General features: G+C 46.8%; 1 protein-coding gene across 1 annotated transcript; it reads right to left on the bottom strand.

Moving 5' to 3' along the window:
* Positions 1–84: 84 nt before the first annotated feature.
* On the bottom strand, positions 85–26,780 carry adgra3 (adhesion G protein-coupled receptor A3). Its single transcript, XM_047593250.1, has 19 exons — positions 25,615–26,780; positions 18,061–18,132; positions 13,138–13,209; positions 8,126–8,197; positions 7,971–8,042; positions 7,703–7,863; positions 6,955–7,168; positions 6,705–6,869; positions 6,185–6,386; positions 5,944–6,093; positions 5,455–5,613; positions 5,212–5,376; positions 4,882–5,089; positions 4,583–4,791; positions 4,104–4,228; positions 3,736–3,859; positions 3,161–3,306; positions 2,544–2,639; positions 85–1,937 (listed from the first exon to the last, which is right to left on the bottom strand). The coding sequence occupies exons 1-19, from the start codon at positions 25,818–25,820 to the stop codon at positions 452–454; spliced, it is 4,104 nt and encodes a 1,367-aa protein (XP_047449206.1). The 5' UTR covers positions 25,821–26,780; the 3' UTR covers positions 85–451.
* Between the last annotated feature and the right edge of the window lie 1,082 nt (positions 26,781–27,862).

The following is a 27,862-nucleotide window of genomic DNA, read 5'->3' as shown; positions in this document are numbered from 1 at the left end:
CTCTGACTCACCTCTGCGGTGGCTGCAGAGAACCAAAAGATGAAGATGTAGGCGTTTGTGCGAGAAGAAAAACTTTCAATTAGCTAAACGGAACTTTTCTTTTATTATTGTTGTTGTTCGTGTTGGGACAAACTAGAAAAAGCTCCGGGGTAAGAGTATTCACAGAGCCACAAACCAGAGCGTGCAGATTCATGTACAGGACTCTCAGGTGGAACAAAGGTGTCGGATTAAAAGTTATAAAAATAGAACATTTACAAAAACATATCTACAAAGACAACTCGGTGGCAGTAACGCGGCTAATTTTCCAATAATTAAATTTAAAAGAAATCTTTTTTTTTTCCAAGAAAAAAATGTACAGTCAAAAAAAAAAAAAAAAAAAAAATTAAAGACACTTCACAGTTTAAAGTCGCGCGCCTGTCACCACGCAAGTCTTTCGGGACGGAAACGGTTGCTACACAGTAGTTTCGTGTTTCCACAAGCCCGTTTTTATACAGGCCGGGCCGTCTGCGTGAATTAAAGACACTGCTTGTCCGTTCTCTTTGAGGGTGCCACCGTTCTGAGTGACGAGGTTGAGCCCGTACGACTTGGGCTGGCTGTCGAGTTCTGTGCTGCCGGCGAGCTGCTGCTGCTGCTGCTGCTGCTTCTCAGAGCCCGAGTCCTTGCTCGAGCTCAGCTCTGGAGCGGGAGTCGCCTGCTCTGTCTCAACAGTTACCACTATCCCGTTCCCTAGCGGGCTGCCGCCGCCGCCGCCGCCGCCGCCTCCTTTGTCCGAGTAGCGGGAGCGGCGCGGCAGGCTCGCGCTGTCGCTGCTGTCCTGCTGCAGCTGGCTCTGGTGCCGCTCCCTGTAAGCCATGTAGGCCGCCCGGCGGCTGTTGCGCGCGGCCATGTCGTAGTGGTGGTGCCGCCTGTGGGGGGCGCTCTGCACGCTGCCGTCCACGCTCGTCGGCACGTCGTACGCGTACTCCCGCAGCACGGTTAGCCGGCTCGCCCTGTGCGCCCGCGCCCTGTTTTTGTGATGCCTGCTCGCGTGGCCGTTGGTGACGGCGGCCGGATTGTTGATGTTGCTCACCGGGCGGAACTGCACCTCCACCGGGGCCACGTGCATTTTGATCTCGTTGTCCAGCGAGTGCTCCGTCAGGCTGTTGTCCAATATGGCCGCGCCGTTGGGCGTCACCAGGGCCGAGGCCGACTTGCACTGCGCGGCCTCGGCGTGCAGGTTCGTCAGCTTGCTGCCGTGGGCCGAGTTGCGCACGCTCGGGACGCTCTTGTTCGTGTACGAGGAGTCGGCGCTGCTGTGGCCGCACTTCGCCGACTCCCCGTCCGCCTTGTTGTCCGATCCCGCCGTGGACGTCATCGCCACGCCCGGCTGGGGGAGGAGGACGTCCTCCTGCGCGGAGTACGCTCGCCTCCCGGAGCAAAAAGCCTGGGACCAATAGCGCCTCAGGTCCTGCCTGTTGGCGCAGTGGTGCGCCACCATGAACGCGCCGAGCGCCAGAGCGGCCACGCCGTACAGGCAGGTGAAAGCCAGGTCGAAGGGGTGGTCCTGCGACACGGCCATGGCGCCGAACACCCAGAGGGCGGCGTAGAGCCCCAGCGCCCCCGCCGCCCCCATCAGCTGAGCGGCGAAGGTGTGCTCGTTCTCCAGGGCCGACAGGGGAACGGTGTGCGCGGCCGACGCGATGGACGAGGACGCCTCCTGGGGCTGGAGCTGGAGGGTGAGGGGGTGGCAGTGGCCGCCGGGAACATCTGGGCCCGCCTCGCCGCCGGCCGAAGCCAGATGCTGCTGCTCCTCGCTCGGCTCCTTGAGCTCGTAGCGGCGCTCGGGATGCCGGCGCAACTGGAGCAGGATGCTCAGGAAGTACATGCAGTCCACGAAGACGATGAATCCCACAGGGCCATAAAAAGCCCCGATGCTCGGCTCCCATCCCATCCAGCAACTAGAAGGAGAAAAGGGACAATTAAGACCATGCAAGACCATCCTCCTCCATTCATATTATTATTCACTCCAAACTTAAAATTACTTGGAAAAACTTCTGCATCTTTTTTTTTCTTTCTTTTTTTTTTTGTTACTGTCCCATTTCATTTAATAACACAGGCTGAATGTGTCTTGCTTGCAAAGAACTAATTAAACTCCAAAGACTCGGAGACAGATACGGGTCCAGATTTCTCAATTAGCCGGCCCCGCTGCACAACCCAAACAGCTGCCGCCGTAGAGAAAGGGGTGGGGGCGCTCGCTGTAAACTGGAAGCAGTTGCTTGTTGCTTGAATGCACATATCATTAATAGGGCTCCATAATCAGAACTTCAGGGAATAAACTTTTCCTACCCCCATAAAAAAAATATATCCATTATTTACTAAAGCAATGCAGTCTGGCCGGTCGATAACAACAGCGATCCCTCCTGAGGATAGAATGTAAAACATCTTTTGGGCTTGGATGCTCCCTTATTAAATGCAGTTGTCCAGATTAAATGGCGCAGTATTTCCACGGGCACAAACAAGAGGGAAAATCGACATAAAGCTCCGTCTATAAAAGGCCTACTTACTACGGTGCGTTGGTCTGGCTGCCGTAGTTTTTGATGTTGGCTGCCGCAGTGATCCCACACACAATGATGGGTATTCCTCCGCCAATTAAGTAGAACCTTTTGGAGAAAAAAAAAAATAGAAGTTATTCTGCTTACTCTCTTCCTATCTTACAATGAAGACTCTACACTGACACCATGTGGCAGCGACACTAACATGCACGACCTCTTACAACAAGAAACATTGATCCAAGAAACGTGAAAACGCACACGTACAGCTTGGCCCTGCGCTCGTTGTGTGATTTGAGCAAATTACATCCACATCTGAACAAAAAACTAAACAGATTAAACTGTGACTGTAGTTTCTATCTCAAAGCTGCTTTTAATTGCATCTGTTCTTGCATGTTGATGCTGATCAGGTGTACCGCAAAAGAAACAGATGGCAATATAAATTAAAGTATAAATCAAAGCGTGTGTTTGTTTCTTCAGTTTCAGAAGTCTGTAATTAACAACACTTCATCTGATTTTACTGCTCGTCGTGTGATATTAATTTTACGTGATGCAGCAAAGAACTTGAAGTGATTAATGCAACCATTTAGAGGCGCCGTCTCCAACCCAAACGCGACTGCGCGGAATCTCACCTCAGCATGGGCCTCGGCGGCGGCAGCGGCTCGTCCAGCTCCTCGTAGCGCTTGGCCTTTCGCGTCACCTGCTTGTAAATGTTGCGCGCGGTCACGCCCACCCACAGAGCCGTAGCCAGGGTAGAATAGTGCAGCAAAATGCCCACCTAGAAGAGAGAGCGCACCGTGATATTTTCCTCATTAAATAAAAACAAATGCATCGGATTTCAGAATAGCAGTGTTTAGTTACGCCGTTTTGTCGGGAACCTACAGCGTTTTTTCACCATCATTATCAGCCCCGAGCTGAAAAACGACTCTAATGTTGCTTTCCACCAGAAGGGATAAAATAAATAAACAATAAGTTCCCTGCCAAAAATTTTCAGCCAGATCCTTGTGAGATACGGCGCAATGAATAAGTAATGCGCCTCAGCACAGGATCGCCTCAAGCCATGGAAACAGTCTACTGTATATTTTACAGTTCCCCCCAGTTTTGCGAGCGCGGGGAACTTAGCCAAGGGCGACTTTATCAACTTTTCCTAGAAAACACCGGATGCGCTTGTTCACTTTCCCCCGTCGGGTCGCTGGGACGCACTCACCGCTTGGCAGACGCTCGAGTGTCTCGTCTGATTGATGCCGCCGACAAAAACCCCGCAGGTGAGGCAGATGTGGAAACAGAGGTTGACCAGCATGTGCCAACACTTGCGGCTCACGCGGACTGACCTGCGGTCACAGCAAAAGAAATGTGCCACGAAATTTAAAAAAAGGTCACTGTATACTTATCGAAGGTTTATCATAGCACTAGGGGTTGGGAAACATGATAGTTTGGATATGTAGAGGTGTTTGAAGGATAAGATGACAGTATAAATATCCAGAAACGTTACATATAAATTACTTAAATTAAGGACATCACAGAAAATATATATATAAAAAAAGGAGAGGTTGTCTACTGAAAAGGAATTATTACCTGTGATGGTAGATGTAGCTAATAATTATGGTGAGCAGGCAGAGGAGGAGGATGATAGTCGTGGCGTAGATGACTGGGTGCAGTGGCTGGATGCTTGGAGACAAATATTCCACACTGCTGAGGTCCTGCAAGAAAAAAAAGAACAGATTCAGACTTTATAAATCCCACCAGGGGCAATTGGTTTGTACAGGTTGCATCTTGCATATTATTACACAATACACATACGATAGAAACATACAGCTGAATTCAAAAAATAAAAAAGAGAAAAGAAAAAGCAGAATGGAGCAAGTAAAATGCCAAGAAACACAGTGGAATCAATGAATAGACAAAAAAAAACAGATAAAACTAAACTAAAACAACTAAAAAGTACATAATGCTGATCTGTCATAACCACTTTAGATGTTTATTAATGGCCACCAGAAAGGATGAGTTTTCAAACGGTCACATGTTACTGCGTCACCAGGAGCACCCGGACCCACCATGAGCAGGCCGTAGTTTCCCAGAGAGTTGCAGGATATGGTGGTGAAGTTGTCGTGATGGTCCAGGATGCGGCAGCCGTCGCTCTGCCACCCGCCGTGACCGCCCGCCAGGCTGAAGTTCCAGCAGGCGGACACGGCGTCCGAGCCGCGGGCAAACCGTCTCAGGGTGATGTTAACGGGAGTCCTCAGCACACGCAGAGACATGCCATCTGATGGAGAGCACATATCAGGTTATAGCAGGTTTTTTTTTTTTTTTTTTTAGTTTCAGTCACAGGCTGACAGCTAGGCGTAAGGCTCACCTATCTTGGCCATGATGACAGGGGCAGCCACGCTCCTCCTTTTCCCTCCGTCGGCCAGTTGAGAGGAGTTTCCGGTGGAGGGGAAAAACTTGCCATTCCTGAAGCCCAGTAGGTGGAGCTTGTAGACCGTGTCATCCACCTGGCCGGGGAGCGCAGCCTGGGTGAACAGAGACTGAGGAAGTTGCAGGGAAGCCTCCACTATGGTGCTCTGTAGAGACAAATAGGAGGCAAAAAAAAAAAAAAACAGTCACTGCACTGCGAGTTTACGAGCTGCAATCATAACAAAGGCAAACAGCTTCCTAATGAGAGCGCTTTGAGGCAGGAGCTGACCTTGTGAAGGATGCTGGAGAAGCTGGTGGTGTTGCATTTGAATGTGAGCTGACGGTCCTGGCCGGGCGTGCGCTCGGGGCTGGGCCTCTGAAACAACATGCAGGTCATGCCGTTCCAGTCATTGGCCCTGACAGCGTGGGCCTCCAGCGCTATGTTTGGGGACGTCTGGGAGGACAAAAAGGAAGGGTGAAATGAGGCCTTTCTCCACTCGACTAAATCTGCGGTGCTGTTGACGCGGCTGACCAGGGAGAAGGCCTGCGCCGTGGCCAGGCGGTACACGGCGATCTTCTGCAGGCAGGCGATGATGCGGGAGCAGGCCATGGCCTCGCGCTGAGCCATCCACAGCACCCTCTCGTCGGCCAGCATCAGGTTGCTGGCCATGCTAACCATCACCTCACCCAGCTAGGAGACGAGAGAGGAGCCAATAAACAACAGCGGAAACAGAAGAAATGTGACTGCGTTCGGCAAACAACTTGTTTATATCAAACGGCGCTAAACACCTGCTTCAGGGGAACCCCTGACATGACTCAAGTGACTACTGGAATAAACATTTCAAGCGAGATGTCGCTCTACTAAGCTAATGTGCTTTTAAACGCGAGCTCGTCTAGCCCGCAGCCTTTTCAGCATAGAGCAGCAGGAGCACCTCAGACTTCTTAGGTCGGCCGCCAGCTGCCACAACATCCGTTCTCCGCACGCAACGTATTATTCGTAGTTGCCTGGAAATGAACTTACGTCTTTAAACTTCTCGACGAACTTGCCGAACTTCTCGATCATCTCAGCCACGAAGATGATGTCCATCTTGTCCGAGAAGTTGGCGGCGTCGATCGTGTAGAGCAACAGGCGGCGAGCTCTGGTCACCACGTTGCTCTCGTTTAGAGGCATCTAGCAGGAGAGAACATTTAGGAGGGAAGTTTAAAAGGGGAAAAATGGAAATAAAAAAACCCACTGTAGATGGTAAAATAAGTCGACAAACCTGGTTGATGACGTAGAGAAACCTTGTCACATCTTTCTGAAACTGGCAGCGGGAGTAGTCCTCCTCCGCCCACTGGCCCTCGCGGTTACAGTAGCGCCACGCTCGCTGCTCTTCCCCGGGGCTGCCCGAGTAGGTGCCTGCGCTCGACGGCAGCCTGTTGCAGGGGAGGTACGCTGTGATCCCTGCAAAGGTGCGTGGCCACCTGGAAGGATTCAGATAAGTACTGTCACACTCATCCATCCAAAGCCTTTATCTCCTACTGACTCAGTGTCATCTGTGCATCATCAGTAGCAACATGGCAATTAAGTGAGCGTGCAGTTTTTAGGTTTAACCACAAGGGGGAGCTGCTTGCACAAGAACACAGCAGCACCAATGGAGCAAGATAACATTTTTTATTTTGCAGGAAATTATTGATTGAGGCTTTTTTTTGAGCCTAAAGCCTAAAAGCAATAAATAAAAATCAAGTTTTTAAGTTGCACTGATCTCCTAAGACATCTAATGAGTGTATTATTGTATCTACCTGAACTCCCCCTTGTTGTTGGAGACACGTTCAGGAGCGCAGTACTTTGCAGAACTTTGCAACACTTCAATGTGGACGGTCCTGGTGGTGTTGCCTCTGCTCGTCCTGACCCGACACTCCCAGTTCCCCGTGAAACCAGGCTGGATGTTTGAGATGGTCAACGCGCTGATGGGAAACACGGAGGAGGAAATTCATTCACGATGACCATTAAAATTAGCTACGATATAATTCACGTGAACCGTCGTCATACCTGGCGATCAGAGAGCAGTTCTGCACGATGCGCTTCTCAATGAAGATGCCCTGGGTGGCATTGGACTTGACCATGCGTCCGTTCTGGTACCACAGCACCTGCATGTCCTCGGCCACGAACGAAGCCTGACACTGGAACGGCAGGCTGTCCCCCTGAAAGACGACCTGGCGCTGGGACGGAGTCAGCTGGAAGGAGGGCAGCTCGAGCGGGGCGTCTGAGGAAACGGGGGGAAGGAAGCGAGACAGATCGTCGTTTCTCACAGGAAAACATTTGTCTGACGGAATGATTTTACTCACTCTGGACATTTAGTTTTACGCTTTGGACACGCAAGAAAGCTATGGGTATTTTAGCCCCATTTGTCATTCGCATCATACCGCTTCGCCCGGGTAAAGCTATGCCACGTTTTTCATAATCCCTCACTGTGATGAGTGCCAAACTGATAAGACATGAGCAAGTACAAACAAAGGCAGCACTGGCCTGGGCAGCTCTTGTCTTATCTCGTGTGTCATTGCACAAGCCCCTGTTCCCCAAACACCAGCCTCAACCGATACCAAAACAGAGGAATTAAAGAGACGGCGCACCATTTGACAATATAATCTGTGCCGCAGCTCGGCATTTCAAAATATCTCAGACTGGACACATGGCGCATCAGATAGTGCCACTGAAATGATGAATGCCTCCGGTTTAGAGTGTTCAAACGGCAACGACGCATTTTGCGGCCTTATTAGTGAAAAATGTTAGTCCCTACCGCATGTGAGGAGCTCTGGTCTGATGGAAGTGATGAGTTGACCCTGGAGAGACTGGGGGTAGGAGCACTTTGTGTTCCTCACGGAAATGTTCCTGTCTTTGATCCAGCGCAGCAGCCAGAGGAGGTTGCAGTCGCACAGGAGGTAAGGCGTCTGAAACTCCCTGCAGACGGATGAGTGAGCGCCATCAAGCACCGTGCGACAACTCCCACTTTTAGCCACGACTTCAACATGTTTGCTGCACAAAGTTTGCTGCCTCGTCATACTTACAATGCCTTCAGAGACACCAAGCTGTCAAACGTCCCCTGAGCCAAAGAAGAGAACATGTTCCCTGAAAGGTTTCTGGAGAAAAAAAAGGGAACTTTTGTTTTAGTCTCTTACAATCGGATGATTACGTTGTAGTCATAACAAAACCAAATACTCACAGTCGGCTCAAACTGGCGAGGCCCTTGAAGATGTCTACGTTGAGACAGCCGATGCTGTTGTTGGAGAGGTCTCTGCAGCAGACACAGAAAAAAAAGGTGGTTCCGGTTTACTTTACATAAACTCACAGCCATAAAGGTCAAAAGATGATGTTCCCTGCCCTAATGAGCATCACTAATTAATTGCAGGTTTAAAAAAAAAAAAAAAAAAAGAAACAATAAAAGTTAAGTTAAACAAAGGCAGGTTGAGGCAAAGGCCTCACAAATTCCACTGACAGCTTTACAACTTTCAAGGTGATTTTCGATCTTGTCTGCGTGCGCCTGCAGGGGAACCTGCACATCAAAGGCAGAGCAACACGGTGGGAGGCGATAAATCACCCGTGATTAACGTCAAACGCGTCAAAAGTGGGTGATTCTCCTCTGGATGTGACTAGACACGATGTTTCTGGAAAACGTGGGATCCGGCCGTCAGAGACTCCCGACGCCTCTCGGGCGGAACTGCAGACGATTCCGGGGCTCAGCATGGAAAAGATGGCCGCCGCCGCCGCCGCCTATGTGAATTACACCTACCGTGCAAACATTTAGGAGCGCCTGCAAAGATCAAATATTCACTGGGAGCTCTGAGTCAACTGTAGCACAACACTGCCAGGTATAGGCATCAAGGGTGATACATGGTGGTCACACAAAAAGCCTTTCTCCACGCTTAAAGCCGGAGTTTTGATGTCTTGCGTTTAAAAAGACCAAAAACCAGGCTGAACCAATGTGTGCAACACATACACAGGATTGAAAATACCTTCCTCAAAGGCCTACAGTGCCAAATGGATAAGAAAAACATGACATGGCACATGACATATATACATAAAATGGCTGATGGAATGGAAAACGAATTCAAATATAATATACGGTATAAATATAGATGTCACAGACATCTATAGAGTTCAGTTTCCTGACAGCCTGTTGGATAAAGCCGTCCTTCATGGATAAATCCTAAGATGAGATCTTAACCGTATCTGCCAAAGCGTGGATTCACCAGAAAATGCTGTACCTGCATCTGGAAACAAGATTGATACCAGAAGTGAAACTGAACCACTAAACCGAAGCCTTGGGTTGTAAAACAAAAACAATGCGCCCAACAGGCACCGAAGCGTTTGAAGCCTCGTCGTAAAAGTCCGTGGGGTCGTCTCTTTAAAGTTACATGCAGTCATCAGATCCACAAGTAACAGCTTTAGAACTGCTGAAAACTAAACCTAAAATGTTGGTTTTTGTAATTATAATCCAAAACTCACATCTCAAAACAAGCAAGAACCATGTGGGAGGTCGTTGTTTGGGCACTTTGAAAAAAAAATACTCGACAGGGTTGGATGAACCGTCTCCCTATCTCTGTCAATCACGGACTAACCTCAAACAACCAGACGCCACGTAGCGGGAGAGGAAACACAACAAGCCGCTGCCTGAGTCGGTTGCCATGTCCACTAGAAAGACTCGCGCATAAAACGCGCACCGCCGCATTAAAAACACGCCCATAGTTGCCAGTCGTTGGTAACGGGATGATGATTCAGCCGTAGCTCAGTCATGGCTCGAAGCCTGGCGAGATGGATTTCACGAATGCCGTGAGAGTACAGCTGCCTCATGAGGCAACCACGAGAGCAGAACATTTAAATTCCCAGGAAGATAACGTTTTAAGCAATCAGTCCTGGTGACCTAGTCACAGCACCTCGACAGTAGCCGTGAGGCATATTCCCCCGTGAATGATCCGATCACTGAAAAGTGCCAAGAAAAGAAACCAGAGCCTGGGAGAAAAGGCAGAGCATTACCCCCAACCCACCAGCCAAAACCGCAACCCGGGGGTGCTCCAGGAATGTGATACTAACACAAAGTGATACCTGGAAAATGACTGGCGGGCATATGCTAACATCTCGGCGTTTATGTAATTATTGGTGTTGGTGTTGAAGGTACCAGCTGGGGAATTTACCGTGTGAGGTTATTAGTTCCACTTGGAAGAGAAGAAAAAGCTGCCTTCTGCGGGCTTGCCAATTTGCGCGAGCGCTGTGCATCAGGGGAAGGATAACTTGGTGAAAGTGAAGAGGTGGAAGGAGGGGCTTCCCTAGCTGAAGGCATGCTTTCATCTCATTCCGTCGTCTGGATTCGTATATTTCATTCAGACATACATCGAGGGACGTGAGACTGGGTGGCGAACGTTATTACGCTCAGACACTTAATTAGGAATCTTCATTAAAAGAAAAATAATAAAAAAAAAACTGACTCGAGTCTCAATAGCATCTCTCGGCTACAGGCGCCGAGTAAATTATCAGCAAGGCTGTTTCGGTGCATCAGAACATCAGTTGCTGTGAATGATACGAGCAGCAGAAGCAAAAATAGCCGGATGCGATTGGGTTATAGCAGGAACTGTTCAGCTGTCGGAGGAATGCGGAGGAAAGGGAATCCATAGGGTTGGGAAGCATTATGAGAGACGTGGGAGTCTAAACGCATTCGTACTTCCTAAACGTTGGAGAACGGTGCGTTAACTGTGCGTAAAGTGAGGTGCAGTTCTCCTGTGCCAGCTCTCAACACTAATAAAGAAGCTCAGACAACTGGGGCCGGCTGACTACTTTTAGATCCGACGTTAGCGCCGTTGCGAGGGCGCGAGTATATGCCTGAGAATGCATTTGAGGACTTTGGAGGAGTCGGGAGTCTGATGTGGTCGGGGAGGTCTTTGAAGGTTATCTCGGCTTGGCCTCGACGTCTGAGAGAAAGAGGTTTAAAGGAAGCTTTTGTGAAGCAGGGTTCCAGGATCCAGCGTTTCTGGAGCCTGATGAATGCGGAGGAAAGAATGTGAGGATATCACAGCCCGTGGTGCTTTTGACTGTTTTATGAACAGAGGTATTTGGAAACCTTGATGAGATCTACATGTGCTGTAAAAAGGTTGAAATATATAAAAAGTGCAAAAGTGAAGAGTGGGCCTTTGTCTGGAGAAGCTGTTTTGGGATTTTAAGTGCATGTACATTTCTCTTGCTCAACAGACAGTCAAAGAGCGATGACTCAGACAACCTTGTTTCGTACCACATGGACAAAATTACTGACGTGGGCCTGTGATGCATTGGTGCTGTGTAGACATACGTCTGCCACTTAAAACCCTCGGCTGCCACTTGGTTGGAGGCCGTCTCAAAAATCATGCACAACAACTGGAAATGCGGACCATTCCTGTCCATTTGCAGTTGTTGGTCATTTAGTTTTGACCCCGCCACAGAAGAGACTGGCCAGAGAACGCCTTCGCAGTGCGACCGCTGTCTCGGTGAACCACTGCTGAATGTTGCCGCAGTCATTCCGTGTCTGGTTTGTGCCAGCCACTCAAATAGGTAGCATTCAACCTAAGCATAGTGTCGTGACCTAGGATTTTTTTTTTGTCTCTGTGGGCTGGACCCCCTATATCCTTCACTGAAGAAGTGGTATCTATGTGCTGAATGTCTTACATTTGACGCGTCCGTCTTCACTTTAAATGCCTGTCAGGAACCAAACTAAATGAAAAAGGGCAAATCCTCAAATGCAATACTGAGGGTGGAGGGCTGGTAAAGACTGGCTTGGGGAGAGTCAAAGATGAGGTGTAGTGTACTCCGTTCCATAACTTCCCCAGTCAAATCTACTTTGATGTACACCTTGCTGCCAATTAACTTAAGACTGGAGTGGAGAGGATGTGGAGCAGTGGACACAGGACTCCTTGATGTAGGGGCTTCTGTGTTTACGTTCCCACAGTTCAGCTCCACCTCACCGTCTCCTCTGCTCTTCTTCTCTTTATGCGTGCCCTCCCTTTCACAGCTGAGTGAGTGACAACCATCCTTTGAAATTAGACGGGCGGTGGGGCCAATTAAACCGCTCTACCCCGAGGCGAAACCAAACCGTATCCTGGAACAAGCATTCCGTGTGAGGTCCGGGATCTCTGTGGCGATAAGGAATTGAGGAATATCTTGTGTGTAGGTTGGTGTGGCTTTTTAATATGCAAAAGACACACAAGCTGGCACGGGTCCACCACGATGTGGCATGAATATGCATCGAGCAGGAGTGGGGGGGGGGGGGGGGGGGGGGGGGCCGGGTCTGAGCCAAGAAGCCGACTGCCTTCCTGACGTTCTTATTGCTCCACAGCAGCCGCCAAGCTCAAGTTTGTGTTGGCAGTGACCGGGCAGAGTCGAACGATTCCAATTCATGTTGCGTTCCTGCTCTCACATACACCCAAAGCGAAACACACAGCTACACACTCACGTCAGACCACCCGAATGTATTCCGTCTATACGTACTCCACTTATCAAAAATGATCCTCACGTGACGTTCAGAAACTTCACAGACACACGTTTATATACCGTACCCTCCTCCTTTTTTTTTTTCCCAGAGTGTGTGAAAGTGTATAAGGCCTGATGGTGCCTGCGACGGTCTCTGGCGCAAGGCCAGACAAAACACAGCAGTAGAAATAGACTGCTGCTTGACCATGCTCCCTCACGGGCACTCAAGAACCGTGGCTGCACAAATAGATATAAAACAGCCGCCCTAAACAAAACATACGCGAGCAGAGTCATTGTTGAGAGGAGACGAATTACCTCTGACTAATACGAAATAGTTCGGAACTGCAACAAGTTTTCCCAAACAAAAAGGAAAATCAGGTTAAATAGCCTGCGATGGAAAATCTCAAGTTTCACAATATTCATAAATCACTGTTATCCCACGGAAAATAACAAAAGCGAGCGCCCCAAACCTTTAAAAAGTTGGAATTCGGATTTTTTGTGTTGGCTGCCAAGATTGGTGTTGAATCCCAGAGGTGCTAAATGTGTGAACGCCTCAAACACTCAAACACACACACACACACACACACACACACACACACACGCACACACACACACACACACACACACACACACACACACACACACACACACACACACACACACACACACACACGCACACGCACACACACACACTTGCAGAAACCGCATTTAAGAGGCAGCGACAGACGTTCGCTCAGTACTCACAGTCTTTTTAGCGCTTTCAAGCCGAGAAAAGCGCCCGGTTCGATGCGACTGATCACGTTACTCCGCAGGTCCCTGTGGGGGGGAAAAAAAAGAAAGAAAAAAAAAGATTTTAGGTCATGAGACAAAACAGCAGCGATGCAACGCTTCTGCCAATTTATCACTTGAAGCGATGAGGTAATAAATGCACTGCTCCCAACAACAACAACCCAATGTTCTTTCTTAACTCTCACTTGTTGATGATAAATTTATATCTGTACTGCTGATCAAATGAAACGAGATATCTGAAATCTGTACCGTAATGACTTTAATTTGTGAATTTGTCTACACTTATCTGGTGTCCTTTTTTAACAATACTAACCCACAATGATAAGACAGGACTTTTTTTTTTTTTTATAATTACAAATATGAGCAGATTCAGGTCCATTCCACATTACGGAAGCCAATCTTTGAATGTTGTACTTACAGGAAAACCACTGGACTAGGTCGGCCATTGTTTGAAATGACCATTCAGGATGCAAGAAGCTACACCCATAATAATATGGTTCATGCACAGGAAAGCTTGTGCATTTTTTTTTTTCCCTCAACACTCAGACCTCCTCCAAATCCCGCCACCCATCATCACTGCCGTCATAGGCAACATGACCCTCAAAGGCGTCTCCGGAGCCCAACCCCTCACGAAAACACGCCGCCCTCCCTCCCTCCCCTGAGGTTCAAAGGCTTGTGCTCACAGGATTCCTGTGGCGCTCACCTGTGATGGCACTGCCTAGTCACTCATTACAGCGGAGGTTCAGGAGGCTTTCTAGTCGGCACCTGAACCCACACAAAGGGCCCCTGGGTAACTCTGCCCGTTTGATGTCAGGGAACTGTCATCCGAGGGTGTGTAGGTAGCCACAGATAAGCCACAGACAAAAAAAAAAAGAAAAAAATATCTATTGCTTGTTAAAACTTTTGATGTGAGCTAGCAGAGCTGGCTTCAGAGTGAAGTGGTGTTGAGAGAAAAATGAGAAGGCAGGAGAAAGAAATCAAATATCAGAAGTCAGAAGTATTCTTACAGCCGGTGAGAGCAGCATTAGAGAGCGCGCTGGAGGATGTCGCGTCTAGTAAGACCTTTGCTGCTGATGCAGATTTACTTTAGTGTGAACTTTGCTCAGAGTAGGACACAAACTGAAACTTCAAACCACTCCTGTCCTGTCCAAGAACAGAATGTGACAGGCAAAAAGAACAAACCCTCCCAATGTCGGTGGTTACAACACATGACTCATTAAAAGTGTTCAATTAACCAAATTCACATTTCAATGTTTCCTTGAAATACACATTGGACTTTTAACATTTCTAAAGGACACAGTTACCGGACAATATCTGACGAAGGTCTAAGTTTAGATCTACACTGGAGAAGCGGCTCATTCTAAAATTGGCAGCGGGTATGCACGTGAATAAGCCCTGCGATGACCTGCCGACCTGCCTCCGCCGTTACCCTGCCTCTTGCTGAAAGCCAGCTGGGATCAGCTCGAATCCCCCATGACCATCGACGGGACAAGTGGTAACAGACAACGGATTGAGAATCAGAAGGAGCAACTGCTACTGCTAAAGTAAAAAAAAAATGCGAACACTGTCACTCCAACTGACGTTCCAACACTTGCGGATAAAATATGGGGAGTCAGAAAGGACCGGTCCATGTTTAATCGCCCGCAACTGCACTGCAGATTCCAAAGCCCGTCGACCACACATGACTTGGCACCTTTTGAATCTATTTGCAGAGAGAAAAAAATGCCAGGTTTTTTTACCGACGTGCTCAAACTGAAATAGCTGGTGGAATATTTCGAAGTGTGTTCCAGAAGTGTTCTTGAACTGGCCCCAAACCTAAGGGTGGTTTTGCAGCTGGTGCCATTTCAGGGGGTGCACACAGTACGCCGTCTTCCAAGAATATTAAAATTAAAACATATGTTATGTCCACTACGATAAATTAAACGTCTTGAGGGCAACATATTACTTATGGAAGGTTCCTGGCATTAGTTGAGATTTCCCACTGAGGAGGGGGAAGCTGCTGATGATAGGCAAGGCACAAGAACGGTTTTAGGCGATTACTTTATGAATACTAGCAAATACGGAGTTGGCCATTAGCACTTTAGTCACGATATTATAAGCAGTAATTTCAAAGATAATGGTTTTTGTTGTTGCAAAACTGTAATCAAAGCAGAACAGCCCCCTTCTGAAAGTGGGAGCAATAACACAAACACACCGTAAGCCCCCTACTCTATTCTATACTCTATTCCTTCTGCACATTCCAATGAGGAAAGTCCAAACCAGCTGTAATCTAATGATAACTCTTCTTCTGAATGGTTGAATTATAAAACCTTTCTTTAAATCTACCTATTCTGTTACATTGTTGGTGACTGCCACATAAGGTCAATTCACAGAACCACGGTTACATCGGTAACTACTGTTTTTCCATCATAGGCTTTGCTTTACTTCACCATAGTCGTAAGATTCAAAGCTGAAGTGTACTGACAAATACCAAGACATGAACCTCCTGCTGGTGGACAGCAATTCGTAAACTGGGGCTTGAATGTAACTCCAATTTACAGCAAATTTAAAAGTCTAACTTGTGTGATTATACAACTATAAACCACCAACAATACCCGTCCTTTTCAGTTCACGGAAGGGCCAAAATGTGAGCTAGTAAGACCCTTTACCCTTTTTATTTATGAAGGAGTTGAAATGCTGAAAATGTTCCACTTTACTCACCGTTGAGCAATTTATTTTGCACGAATGTGTAACCTGCTTGTATTGTTCAAGAAACAACACGTAGTTCTTCAGGAAACGCCACATACTAGTGCTGTTAATCCTTGGCTGTTTCCACAATAAGCATTCCTCCACAGCAGTGGATTATGAAAGGAATTAGCATGTGACGGTCGCTTAGCTTGGCTCCCATTTCTATGAGGAGAGTGATAATAGGGATTCTGTGTGGCTTATTACCAAGCGGGGGACACCTTTGGCCCCAACAAAACACAGTGGTCTCCACAGTTACTTTGCAATTTCACGCAGAGTGCAGGACGGGCATAATCGATTCTCTATCATTCTCTGGCACTCACAGCCAGCTGCTGTCTCAGTCTTCACCACTGCATTTATGGAGTCCAAATGAGGGAGAGTTCCTTTGTGGACTAAGGAAAAAAAAAAAAGAAAAAGTTGTAAAAAAGGCGGGGGGAAGGAGGGGTGGAAGGCAAGCTCGGGAGGCTCGGCGCATTCAAACAGACTCCTGCTGCATTTTCTTTCCACTCTTTGAGAGCGTGAGGAGAAAGGAGTGTGATTTAAGGTGGGAGTGAGGGCATAGGAACGTCTCAGAGAGAGGTTCTTCAGCATGCAGAGTGTGCTTGTGTGTGGGAATCGCGCTGCCTGACACCTCTGGCCTTGGCTCGGCCTCATTACAATGACAAAAGCACTTGAGGCAACCTCGCAATCTCGCTGGTCGAAGGGTAGGCAAGAGCGGGGTGGGGTCTGCGAAGCACAATGGGAGCTGCTTTTGGAGGTAAACTTGCCTGTGTGGATTGATGCAACGGCGGGCCGAATGGAGTTTACAACCAGATTGACTCTGCCATTCACAGACAAAACACATAAGTGCCTTGAAGGCTTTCTTGGTGGAGAAAGATCAAAGATTCTTTTTACACATTCAGCATGCAGAGCTCCTGTTTATCCTCTAGGCCTGAGCTCTAAAAACTAACAACTGACCCAATTCAAGAGCCTATAGGGAACTCTGCTGCAAATCTATGAACAGCCTTTCTGAAACGGGAGTCGACTCAAACAAAATATGCGGGACAAGTAAATTCTGGATGCGCTTGATGGTTGAAAAGTATGAAATAAATCAATGATTAATGGCGCCCAAAAACTGAGGGCACATCTGAACCTAAATCATGTTTTTTGGGTTGATACCGCAAGGCACAATGCAGCCAATTCTGCCTCGTATATCTTTCTATGTTTCTGGCCTTTTTTTAAACAGACTAAGAAGAATGGTGGTGGTGGTGGTGGTGGTGGTGGGTGGGTGGGATGGGGGGATGGAGGAGGGGATATGCTCTGAGAATTCCATATCAATGCAGTCATGTGTTAGTGTAGCCTTGGGTAAAAGCAGGGCCATTAACGGTCTGGTTATTTTATCTGCATGAAGCCATTCCCGCGTGATAAATCACCCATGGCCCATATGTGCAGGCTTAGAGCCATTTTCTTGAATCCTCTGCAAGAAGGGAACACCGGTGATGACATTCCAATCTCCAGTGTTGGAATGGCTCGGAATGAGCGAAATGCATCCACTGTTTAAACAGGACTAGTGAAGATAGAGCATTATACCTGTAAGTACCTTCACCAATCACTAAAACTGAAAATCGCTACCCCTCCACCCTTAGACTTTGCAGTCTTGCTATAATTACTACTATAATTTTACTTAAGTACTCTATGTGAAGAAAGAGCGAACTGACCCTAGAATAGCTAACCAAGCAGCTGTATGTTGACATGTAGAGTATGTCACCAGGCAGACATGTACCAGCCCTAGGGCCTACACCTATAATTAGCCCTTTCTGGTACCATCTCCGGTCTTTCAACATGGACAGATATCCTTCAGTGAGGCCGAGCCTGTGAGGATACCTTGTAGTTTTTTTTGCGATCTGGATGTTCCACTGGCACGACGCCAGAGTGTGTTTAACAAACCTCCTGCTCCACAAGCCAAAGCTCCACTTGCCGAGTGATGGATGACTCCTACTAATGCACTTGCTAGGTGCGATGTGAAATATTGTGAACGTTTCTGAAAACAGGCTCAAGGCCTACTTGCGCGAAGTGCAATGGTGACATTTCGTGAGAGTTGTTTAACCCAAATATCTGCTTTGACTCGAAACCAACTCGTGACATTCTACCTGGTAAAACGATAATGATACTTACAATTTCTCCAGGGCAGACAATCCGAAGAAAGATCCATTTCTGAGTTCTTGAATTTTATTGTTGTTTAAAATTCTGTGGAGAGAAACAAAACACATATCAATACAAATAACAAAAAACTTAAAATACTATTGTTATAACCATGAATAAAATTGAATAAATTAATAAAAAACGCATAATGGCAATGAGTTTACATGTGAATTATTGCCTTAATGGGACTACAGGAGAATAAAATCGGAGTTCACATTATCCAATTAAAACACCCAGATAATGTGATTGGAATTCAATTTTGTCCGGCATGTATACGGTGAGAATCGCATTTTTCAATCAGATAATGCATGTGCGCATGCTTCACAAGCGCTGCACTGGCGTGTGACCCCAGAAAAAAAAACATCCAAGAAAGCCGGACGCAGAAGAAGCTAAACAGAGCCGCTAGAAGAACTGTCTGAGGGATAGCGCATATCTTACCTACACCAGAAGTAGCACGAACATTACGTACGAGATTAAAAAATGTAGCATTATCCGTTGTTGTTTGCGGTTTGCCGCTTGAACGACTCTTGTTTATTATTTAAGGTAATAGGTCAACCAGAAAGCGGGCCGTATTAACGTGGTATTATCCCGCTGAAAAGACACGTATCGCCACCTAGTGTGGAGGAGGAGAACTTGTTCCCGTCAGTTACTCAACTTTTTCCGCTGCATGTAAACTGGGACGAGGACTGCAGTCAGAAAGCCGAATTCGAGCATAGCTCGACTAAGCTCTGCATGTAAACGCACTGACTATAGTGCACCAACAACTGTTCGTAAGCTCACGTTTTCAATCCATTGTGTTACAAGCAGTTGGGAGTTCAAGTGTGTGTATCAACGCTAAGACCCTTTTAATGTCTGGGAGGAACAACAGTAAACCAGACACAGCACCCAGAACATCAGCGAGGAATGCGCGTTAATTAAATGCGCATCAAAAGAATCAGCAACAAGTGGAACTATGCCACACTGCTACTTGTTGACAGATAACAATGTTAAGCCTCACTCTTTGTCCTCTAACCACTCTTTGCTTCCAGTCACACAATGTTCACCACCACCAGGAAGACATCTGAAGAAAAAAAAAACAACTTGAACTTCAGCCAAGTGTTTTCTTTCATCTTAGATTGTCAGTGCCTGTGCGCTTGAGACAGGTAGCCAAGATGAAATTAAGGGAGAAATCCTTTTACTTTAACAGGTAAACTCGCCATAATTTGATAGCTGCCATGACTCATTGGTGGAACATTAGCCTCAAAACTGTCCCAGAAATAGACGCTGTCCTTATCCCCCGCAGCACTGCAAATAAACTCAAATATTTAACAGAGATAACATTTCTGTAAGAAGCCGTCACCGTTTCCAGAACAGAAGTAACCAGCGTACACACGTATTTCATACGTACCGCCACACATACAACAAAAAAAAGAAAAGACATCTTGAGAAGAACTTAAAGTCAAAGTTTGACAAGTGTGACAGCTTCCTCACTGGGTTATAAAGCCCATTTTATTACCAAGTTTATGTCCCTGCAATGGTCCCGAGTAACGCTCTACTTTGTGTCCCTGTGTACCTCGGAGTCTTTCAAACTATTCCCAAAGGGTCAGAGAAACCAACAGCACTGTTAACTCCCAGCAAAAAACACAAGCAGGGACTTGTGGTTAGCATATGTTTCTGGCCAGCAGGGAGGGGATGTGGTGGGTGACATACATGCTAGTGGCACCCACAACCCGAGGCCAGATTGGAGTCATTACTGGGTGTTGAGGGGTTGTTTTATTACAGGGTTGGACAGGGGAGACTCATTGGAGATTTGCTGTTTGGCGAGCTGCCCTTCAGAGAAAGAGAGAGTGTACGCGCACAAACAGCCCCTGTGTTTCACCACCCGTGTTTTTCTGGGTTCTGAACGGTGAAATGGCAGATGTTGCGACACGGCGATGATCGACGCCGCAAATTCTACCGCCGCCCGGGCTAACGTGATACAGAGGTATAGGCAGAGATGCCGGGCCTCCCAAGATCGTGGTCAGAAAAGAGAAATTTATATAGAGGAATACTTACCAGGCAAGTAGATGCAGTTACAAACAGAGTGCTGATTTGGGAATGTGGTTCTTAATATTAAGTTGCTATATAAGCGAGTCCTTCAGTTCGGTTTATGATACGCAAGCGCAAAAGTTATGTGAGGTAACGTTCGCCTCAGAAATTCACTTGTTTTTCTGTTGCACTGTAAGTTTAGATATTAGATTATGGATTTAAACCAAACAAATTACGGGGACTATTTAAGTCCGGCTGTTTAAATACACTTTTCTATCTTAGATACTCCGTTGTTCGGATTAATCTGTAAAAGAGCATTCTCCTGAGAGTCATGAGCCCTTTTTTTCCCCTTGGCTTCTTTCCATCCCTCCCCTCTCTGCATGCTTGCCCTCCTTCTTCCTCATGACAGGAGTGTGACCTCTGCATGTTCGAAACTGTCTGACTGCGAATTTCGGCTTTCCTCGCGCTCTCGCATCGGCGTGGGAGCGGCACTGCCGCCGACTGTACGGGCGTACGACGCGTGCAACGCAAAGCCACGAATCTGCACGGGGATCGCGGCCGTTTTACCGCCCTCGGGGCGTCTGCAGCTAGACGTCTGCTTCCCCGCCGTCTGTTCCTGGACGTCAGCCCGAGGTCTCCAGACTAAAGACCAGGCTATGGAATTTCTTGAGGCTAGGCCTCAAACGACACAGGAGGGGAGTCTCCCTTATCTTGATGCATAGATAAGGCCCTGCTTGTACTAAAGCCAGGAACAAGCTGCGGGGGGATCCAACTAAATCTCACATCCTGTCTACTGACACAGAAGCTACAAATCCCAGTGACATTTGCAGAAAACTCGCCTCTAAAACTGGACTTTCCGCTGTTATCCGCAGAGTCATATGAAACGCACCGGATTTGATCTTGCTTTAAAGTAAATACGGCGCCATTATAGGTAGTCCGAAATTCTTTTTCACTTACGAAGAAACACCTTAGTGAAGCGTACCCCCTGGCTGTAGGCATATTATCCAGAGACAAAATGGCCAGCCACTACTCCCCGCACAGGCACTTTATGTTTTAAGGACAAAGCCAACTGGTGCTCTCTCAACACTTCCTTTATGCTCAGGAGGATTTAGACAAAAAGACTCCCAAGCACGGAAATCTGTAACTCTTCAGCCGGTTTTCAAATAGGTCTCAGGCTGCAGCAGAGCTCATAAAAACCTGTCTAGAGTGACATCCCCTGAACGCCGCGGATGGAAACATAGGCCTCAGCTCAGGTGGAAAAAAGAGCTGGTAAAACGGTGGAGTGTTGTGAGGTGCGGGAGAATTCCTGCAGTAGCTACTGGCTCCATAGCTTATCCAAGTATGAAGATTTTTTTTTTGGTGAAGAGAACGGACACCAAAAGAAAGAGGGCGCTTGTCATACACGCTCTCTTGGCCCCCTTCATTTTTCAAGGTCTAAGCACGACAGTATCCAGTACCATTAGAGTAAGGTATTCACATTAAAGCTCTGTGGATAAATGGGGGGAAATGATCCACCACGCAAACATCAGGATAAAGGAGGATAAGCTGCAAAAATTAACACAGACACGAAGGCACCGAACATACAATGCTCGCATCCACCGCACCGAACTAAACGTCTTGTCCGGGATTAACGGATACTTGAGGAAGCCTGGCAAACTCGACGTTCAACCGGTCTGCGAAATGAAAGGCTGCAAACTGATGTGCAGCTGGCATCGCCTCTCCCGTGGGATTCTGCCTTCTTCTGCAAACACTGAAGAACTACTATGAAAAAAGGATTTCTTTAGACCCACGGCTTGCCTGGAAAGCACCAAAAAAAAAAAAAAAAAAAACAAATCCCCTCAGGACATGCATGACAGCAGGCACCTGTGTTCTCGTTACACAAGCACTTCAAACGGCTCCCGGCGTGGCATAGAAAAATAAATGAGACGGCCGACCATGGACGTGACTGGCGTGCCTGAATTAACAATCGTCCTACAAGTTTTATGATCCGAAATCCATAAGGAACTCAACGCGGATCCCTTAAAGGAAGTGGAGTTTCGAGGAAACCAGATGGGAACGTAACCCCCTTACTCCCAGTTTGCACTGCTGTAAAACAAGACAGTTTACTGCTCTCCGACGTGTCATCTAACAGAGCGTTCTTTTCTCGCAGCGAGGGAGGAAATCCCGGCTTTCTTCCTGACATTAATCCTACGCGGCTCCGTAGAGGCCCAGACCAGGTGTGCTTATTTGGACTGCGCGGCCCAGGTGCTCGTGTGAATGGATTCTGATTACACCAAACAAGTATTGCGAAGAAATACGAGCCGGGGGAGCAGGGAAAGCTTAAATATAACCGGCATCTGCCTTTGTGGGTATGTAGGCTGAAACTTAAACAGGTAAACAGAAATAAACACTCGCGAACACGCCCTTACAAACGACTCACGCAAACCCTTTTTCATCCCGCTGTTAGAGGTAAAAGTTAAATTCAACCCCTTCGAGTTTCAGTTGAGGCCCACGCTGACATGGGAGGACAGGCCAGCTGTAAACACATTTGTGTCATTTCCTCTCGGATTACTTAGGCATGTGGTATCATTTGGAGAGCACAAATGCAGGGAATGCACTAGTCATTTTTTTTTTTCCTCCACAGAGAGGCATTCAGAACAGGACCGCGCTGAATAGCTACATGCACGCAACGTCAGGGCGAACTAATAACGCCAATCATCTGTAATGGGTAAAATGATAGCTAAATAACTGCATAAGTGCTCGCGTACAAAGAGGTACAGTCGAGGTTTGCAGTTCAGTCGCTCCACCGATATGTGTGGGGTAAATCTTCGGGCATTAAGCAAAACCAATCATTCAACTGGAGCAACAAGTCCAAGCATAGCAAAGAAAGTGGCGGTGGAAAAAAAAAAGGTGCCTGTGGTTGAAGTCTAACTCGATGCCAAAAGCTCGGATTAAAATCTTAATTTGGGAGTAGAACCATGAGGATAACAGGAAATCTCGAGTCCAATGACTGGAATGGGGTTTTAATCACACCTAGCTTAAACTTGTGGCAAACTTTCCCTGCCAGTGGTAGCAGGCGTTTCCTTTGGAAAATTACTTTGCCCTAAGAACCCCAAGCAGAAATATGTGCATTAGTCTTTTAATGAGCGGCGACAATATCTGGAAAATTCCAAACAAATAATGCAAGACTCGGTTGTTTACGCTAATGAAGCAAGCATAAAATCAAGCGAATTCACTTCCTAAACCGCGTATCCATACGTATACAAAGTGAGCAGCTGGACAGATTGGGGCTGGCTTTGGCTCAACAAGGAGAAATGAGAGCTTGATCGTTTTTCTTGGACTTGAGAAGAGTTTCTCATGAGGCTCCTGCCCCGGTTCTCTACAGCCAAGACCAGCTGTGTCCAGGCCACGGTCAACCACACCACAAGACGGTGGGAATGCCGTAAAACGGGGACCACCACACCCACTCAGAGGCCTGGTGATTTCACAGGTCATAAATTAACAGGGGAAAAAAACTGCGCAGTTAACAGAAATTGCCGTTTCATTGTCACTCGTGTCGAGTAAGGATGAAAACCAGTTGGTAGAGAATATTTCTTCTTTTGTTTCCCCCCCTGAAACTGAGGACAACAATTGCTTGGAAATGCACACACACACACACACAAAAAAAATAAAATTAAAGAGAGACCCAGAGCTTTCCGTCTATGCTCTCTAATTACATATGTTCTTGTTGTTTGCAGCTCAGTGCTAAATCATGAAGATCCAGGCTCAACCTCCAATCCATCACTCTCAGAACAAGTGGCGGATACCTCACAGAGGACACGCAGGCACAGCAGAAACTAGGACTAGACGAATCTTGGATAAAAGAAATCAGCATATTTAAAATTTTATAAATACTTCCTGATCAACGGAATAAGGCGTCGTCCAAGCTACCAACATTACTACAAATCACATCTACTTGTCATTGACCACCTCATAAACCTGCATCTTGGCTCTCCAATCTGATCTGCTAATGGTCTCCATTTATTTAACCAATGTATAAATATTACATAACAAAAATACACACTTATGATACTCGCTTGAGCAAAGCATTTCCACACAGTAATGGTTTATTTATTTTCACTGTGGGGCAGTTGAGCGGGCGTTTTTCGTCCAACAGTTCGCCCGTATGCACCTCCGGGGTCTGAAATTTCCGAACCCACCCATAAACGCAACCAGCATCACAAAACTTAAGCGTCGAAGTAAATCTGGAAGCACCTCGTAATGCGCTCCTAATGGCCGCTTGATACTGTACAATAGAAAAGTTAAGTCCCGACGACGCGGAATTTCCTGAGGCAGGGGTTCGTGTTTACTGGGTCGTTTAGTCCTAAAGAGAAGCGCATAGTCTTTTACTGACAGATCCTTGGGTTTTAACACTCATTTGTGTCTCTGCCAGGTGTTGAGCCCCACCCATGTTATCCGAAAATTGCCCAATTTGGATTTTTTGGCTGCGGTAACTGGCGAAAAAAGGGAGCACGCCAGACTTAACAGCAACCTCGCAGAACCATGACATGACAAACACTGTCGCACTTTCTCTGCAGATTTTCCAACATCTGCGCTCGTGCACATGCATTTACAGTAAAAGCTACCACGGTGCAACTTTGTAGGCTCATTTATGAATGACCTAAATCAAGTTAATATAGTTTAGTAGTGTACGGGTAATAGACAGTAGATTTCGGAGAGTGCCAACACTAATGCACATGTAATTTACTTACAACTAGCACTGTAATGGTCTTAGAAGCCATTCTTTCTTCCCCCAGAGTCTATTATGTGCTTTCTGCTCCTGCACCCTTTGCCTGGTACTCTCATATTTCCACCACCACAAAGTGCAAGTGCTCCGCGTGCACAGCTTTGAATTGATGCCTGTGCATACTACTCGTGTTTAAATGTTCGCTCTGTTCCACCAAAAGCATTGTGATGAACCAAAACCAAAATTACGGCCACTTGAACTGCATACGAAGCATTCGACAACCAACAACTTTAAACTCCTTTCATCCCATACAGGTCGCCACACAAACATCAACAACAGAAGGCTGACGTGATGCCTTGAAGGACAGCAGAACTGCACTTTTAGTTTCTAAATTTGTGTAAACGAACACAGCGCTCGCAACATAAAAGAAGACATAAGTGTGATAACTGGAGTGTGGAAAGTGGACGTAACTCCATCCGCGTGTATATTAGAGCCAGGTGGAAAAACTCCACATGGCTTAATTCATAGCCTCTGAGCTCTTACATCTGTTACAATGCCTTGGAGATATGGTGTCATGTGTGATCACTAATTCAGCAGCCTTCCTGTACATGAATCACTACACAGCGGGGAGACAGGCAGTTGTTAACGCTGGATTGATGGTGTGGCACCAAGCAGTGCTCTCCTTGTTTTCATTGTTTTTGCGCTAATGGACAGAGGTGATCAAGGTCCATCCGTGCAGTTTCGGTACCGTAAAAAAAAACTCTTTTCAGTCCCTGTGATCGCGGGTAGAGTGACTGAGTCCCTCGTATACTCACAGCGTGACCGTCCTGTTGGGGAAGGAGTCCGGGGGTAACACCTGATGGAGCTCCATGTTGCTGCACACCACCTTCCTGTCGGACGGCTGGCTCTTCCCACCGCTTTTCGGGCGCTCGTCGAAAGACTTGCAGGCGGACGACGCCGAGGAGCAGCCGAAGCCGCTCAGCAGCAAGATCGCGAACAACCGCAGCCGATCCATCCCCATTTCTCACGCACGGCGAGAAAACCGCTGCAGCATCGGCCGGGGGGGGGGGGGAGTAATGTTTTGTTAATGGGAAGGGCAGATCTGCGGCGACAATTGAGCAGCGCTGTTACAAGATTTGGACCTCAAAGCGAGATAAGAGTGAGATATTTCCCAGTGTGTTTGTTCGGCTCAAGGGAGCCTTCCTCCTCCATTTCTCGCAAGGCTTTCCCTTCGCTCGGCGGTATCCAGTCCGAAAGAGGTGTCCTCCTTTGTCTGGGAAACGACTCATTTAGTATTCCCTTCCCATGCCGGCGCTGCGTTCATATCCTCCAACTCTGCAGACCAGACAAGTATTAAAAACGCGCAGTATTCCCGTGGGGTTTGTTAAATAACTTGCCCGGCTGCGGAGAGGCTCTCTTTGTTAGTCCTCGAAGCGTGGGTCCCACTCAGTAGTGTGTTGTCTTTTCCGCGGAGGGCGGCTGGAGTCATCCCAGGTTATCCGCTCCAACTTCAGGAAACGAGCCGTGTCCTTTCAGAACGCTCACTTTCATTTCCCGGAACTTTGGATTGAGTATCGAACCGAATAAACGCGAATACGCTCTCCCTCTTGAACACCAACAGGAAATTACTTTGACAAAAAAAAAAAAAATCACCACCGCGCAAAACAACAACTTCTGTTCAGCCAAAAAATGTGCAGCGAACGCACGAAAAGCTAAAGTAAAACGCCCGAAAACGCTCGAAGAGTCGGAACCAAAATGGTTACGGGAGTAGTTTTGTTACTGTGCGTCTTTGGGAAAGTCTTCAAACTCGTCCACTATTGGGAAAGCTGCTTCCCATGGTCCTGCCTCGGGCTCCACTATTGTCAAGGCCGATCCGATTCAAAAACATATCCGGCTTGCCTTTCAAAATAAAAGCGCCGGCAGTTTTCCACAGTAGAGGAATTTTTGTCATCGAGTTGTGTTGACTTAGGTTTCAGTAGCCGTGTCTGCAATCAGACTTCAACAGTGGAAATTAACTAATTTCATAATAATACTAATGCGAATACTACATTTTATTTTAAGGCTATATTTTATTTTCTAAGCAAACTATTCTGCATCATGCTCCAACTCACTCATGCACATGAACATTTCATTTAATGTACTTTTTTTTAAATCACTTATCTTTCAGTATATAAATTATCTGAGCGTCTCTTCCACCCCTGGTCTTTTTTGTTTTTGTGTCTCAACAATGAGTTGAAAGAAGAAGTTAAGAAGCCTTGTAGCAAGTTGGTATCTTGACCATTAGGGAGTATTTCCTTAAGTTTATTTTAATGTTGTACAAATCTAACTTTTAGAGTGCCTAGTTCACAGTTTTATTTATTTATTTATTTTAAGGGAATAGTTTGGAATGGATTATTTTGTAGATAAACTTTCAGGCTACGTTCTATGGAAGATATTGTATTTTTAAGGAAATTTGCCAAATGTTATTTTATGAAAACCCTTTATTGACAGGTTGGATGATAACTCGATTCAGTTCCGTTCAATTTCGCTTTATATACAACAACAGTTTGAAGTGCTTCACAGAATCCTATAAGTCCAAAAAACACAGGGCTTGTTCTCCCTGTGGTAAACCAATCAATCTGCTTTGTTATGATCAGGTTGAGTGAGTCACACCATCCTATAGAAAATAGGTAAGAGAATAGCACTGAAGTGAGCACAGGCCAGGGAATAAGCCTTCAGGCTATCCTTTCACCTTCACTAATTTGTTTTTAGAGCCTGTGGGGGTTGCCATTCAGTGGCGAGCATGCACTGCCTCACACTGCTGTAATACTAAAAACAACAAAATGGATTAATTCCCTTATTTCCATCCACTCTGAAAATGTTTACAAATCCATGTGCTTGGATTTTAATGCTCCTCGTTGAACTTAAAGCAAGACAAGTGAGTTCTTGTTAAATAATTGCGTGATTCATTTTAAACTATTGTGTTTTTTATGCCGCTGAGTAAGCAAGACGCAGGTTTATTGACTGATTATTTTATTTACCGATTATTGATTTATGACCATTTTGCAAAAGAAACACTCACAG

Source organism: Mugil cephalus, chromosome 1, assembly GCF_022458985.1.
Source record: "Mugil cephalus isolate CIBA_MC_2020 chromosome 1, CIBA_Mcephalus_1.1, whole genome shotgun sequence".
In the NCBI taxonomy this organism is placed as follows: Eukaryota; Metazoa; Chordata; class Actinopteri; order Mugiliformes; family Mugilidae; genus Mugil; species Mugil cephalus.
The sequence above is the reverse complement of the archived record's forward strand: the minus strand, read 5'-3'. Positions and strand labels throughout refer to the sequence as shown.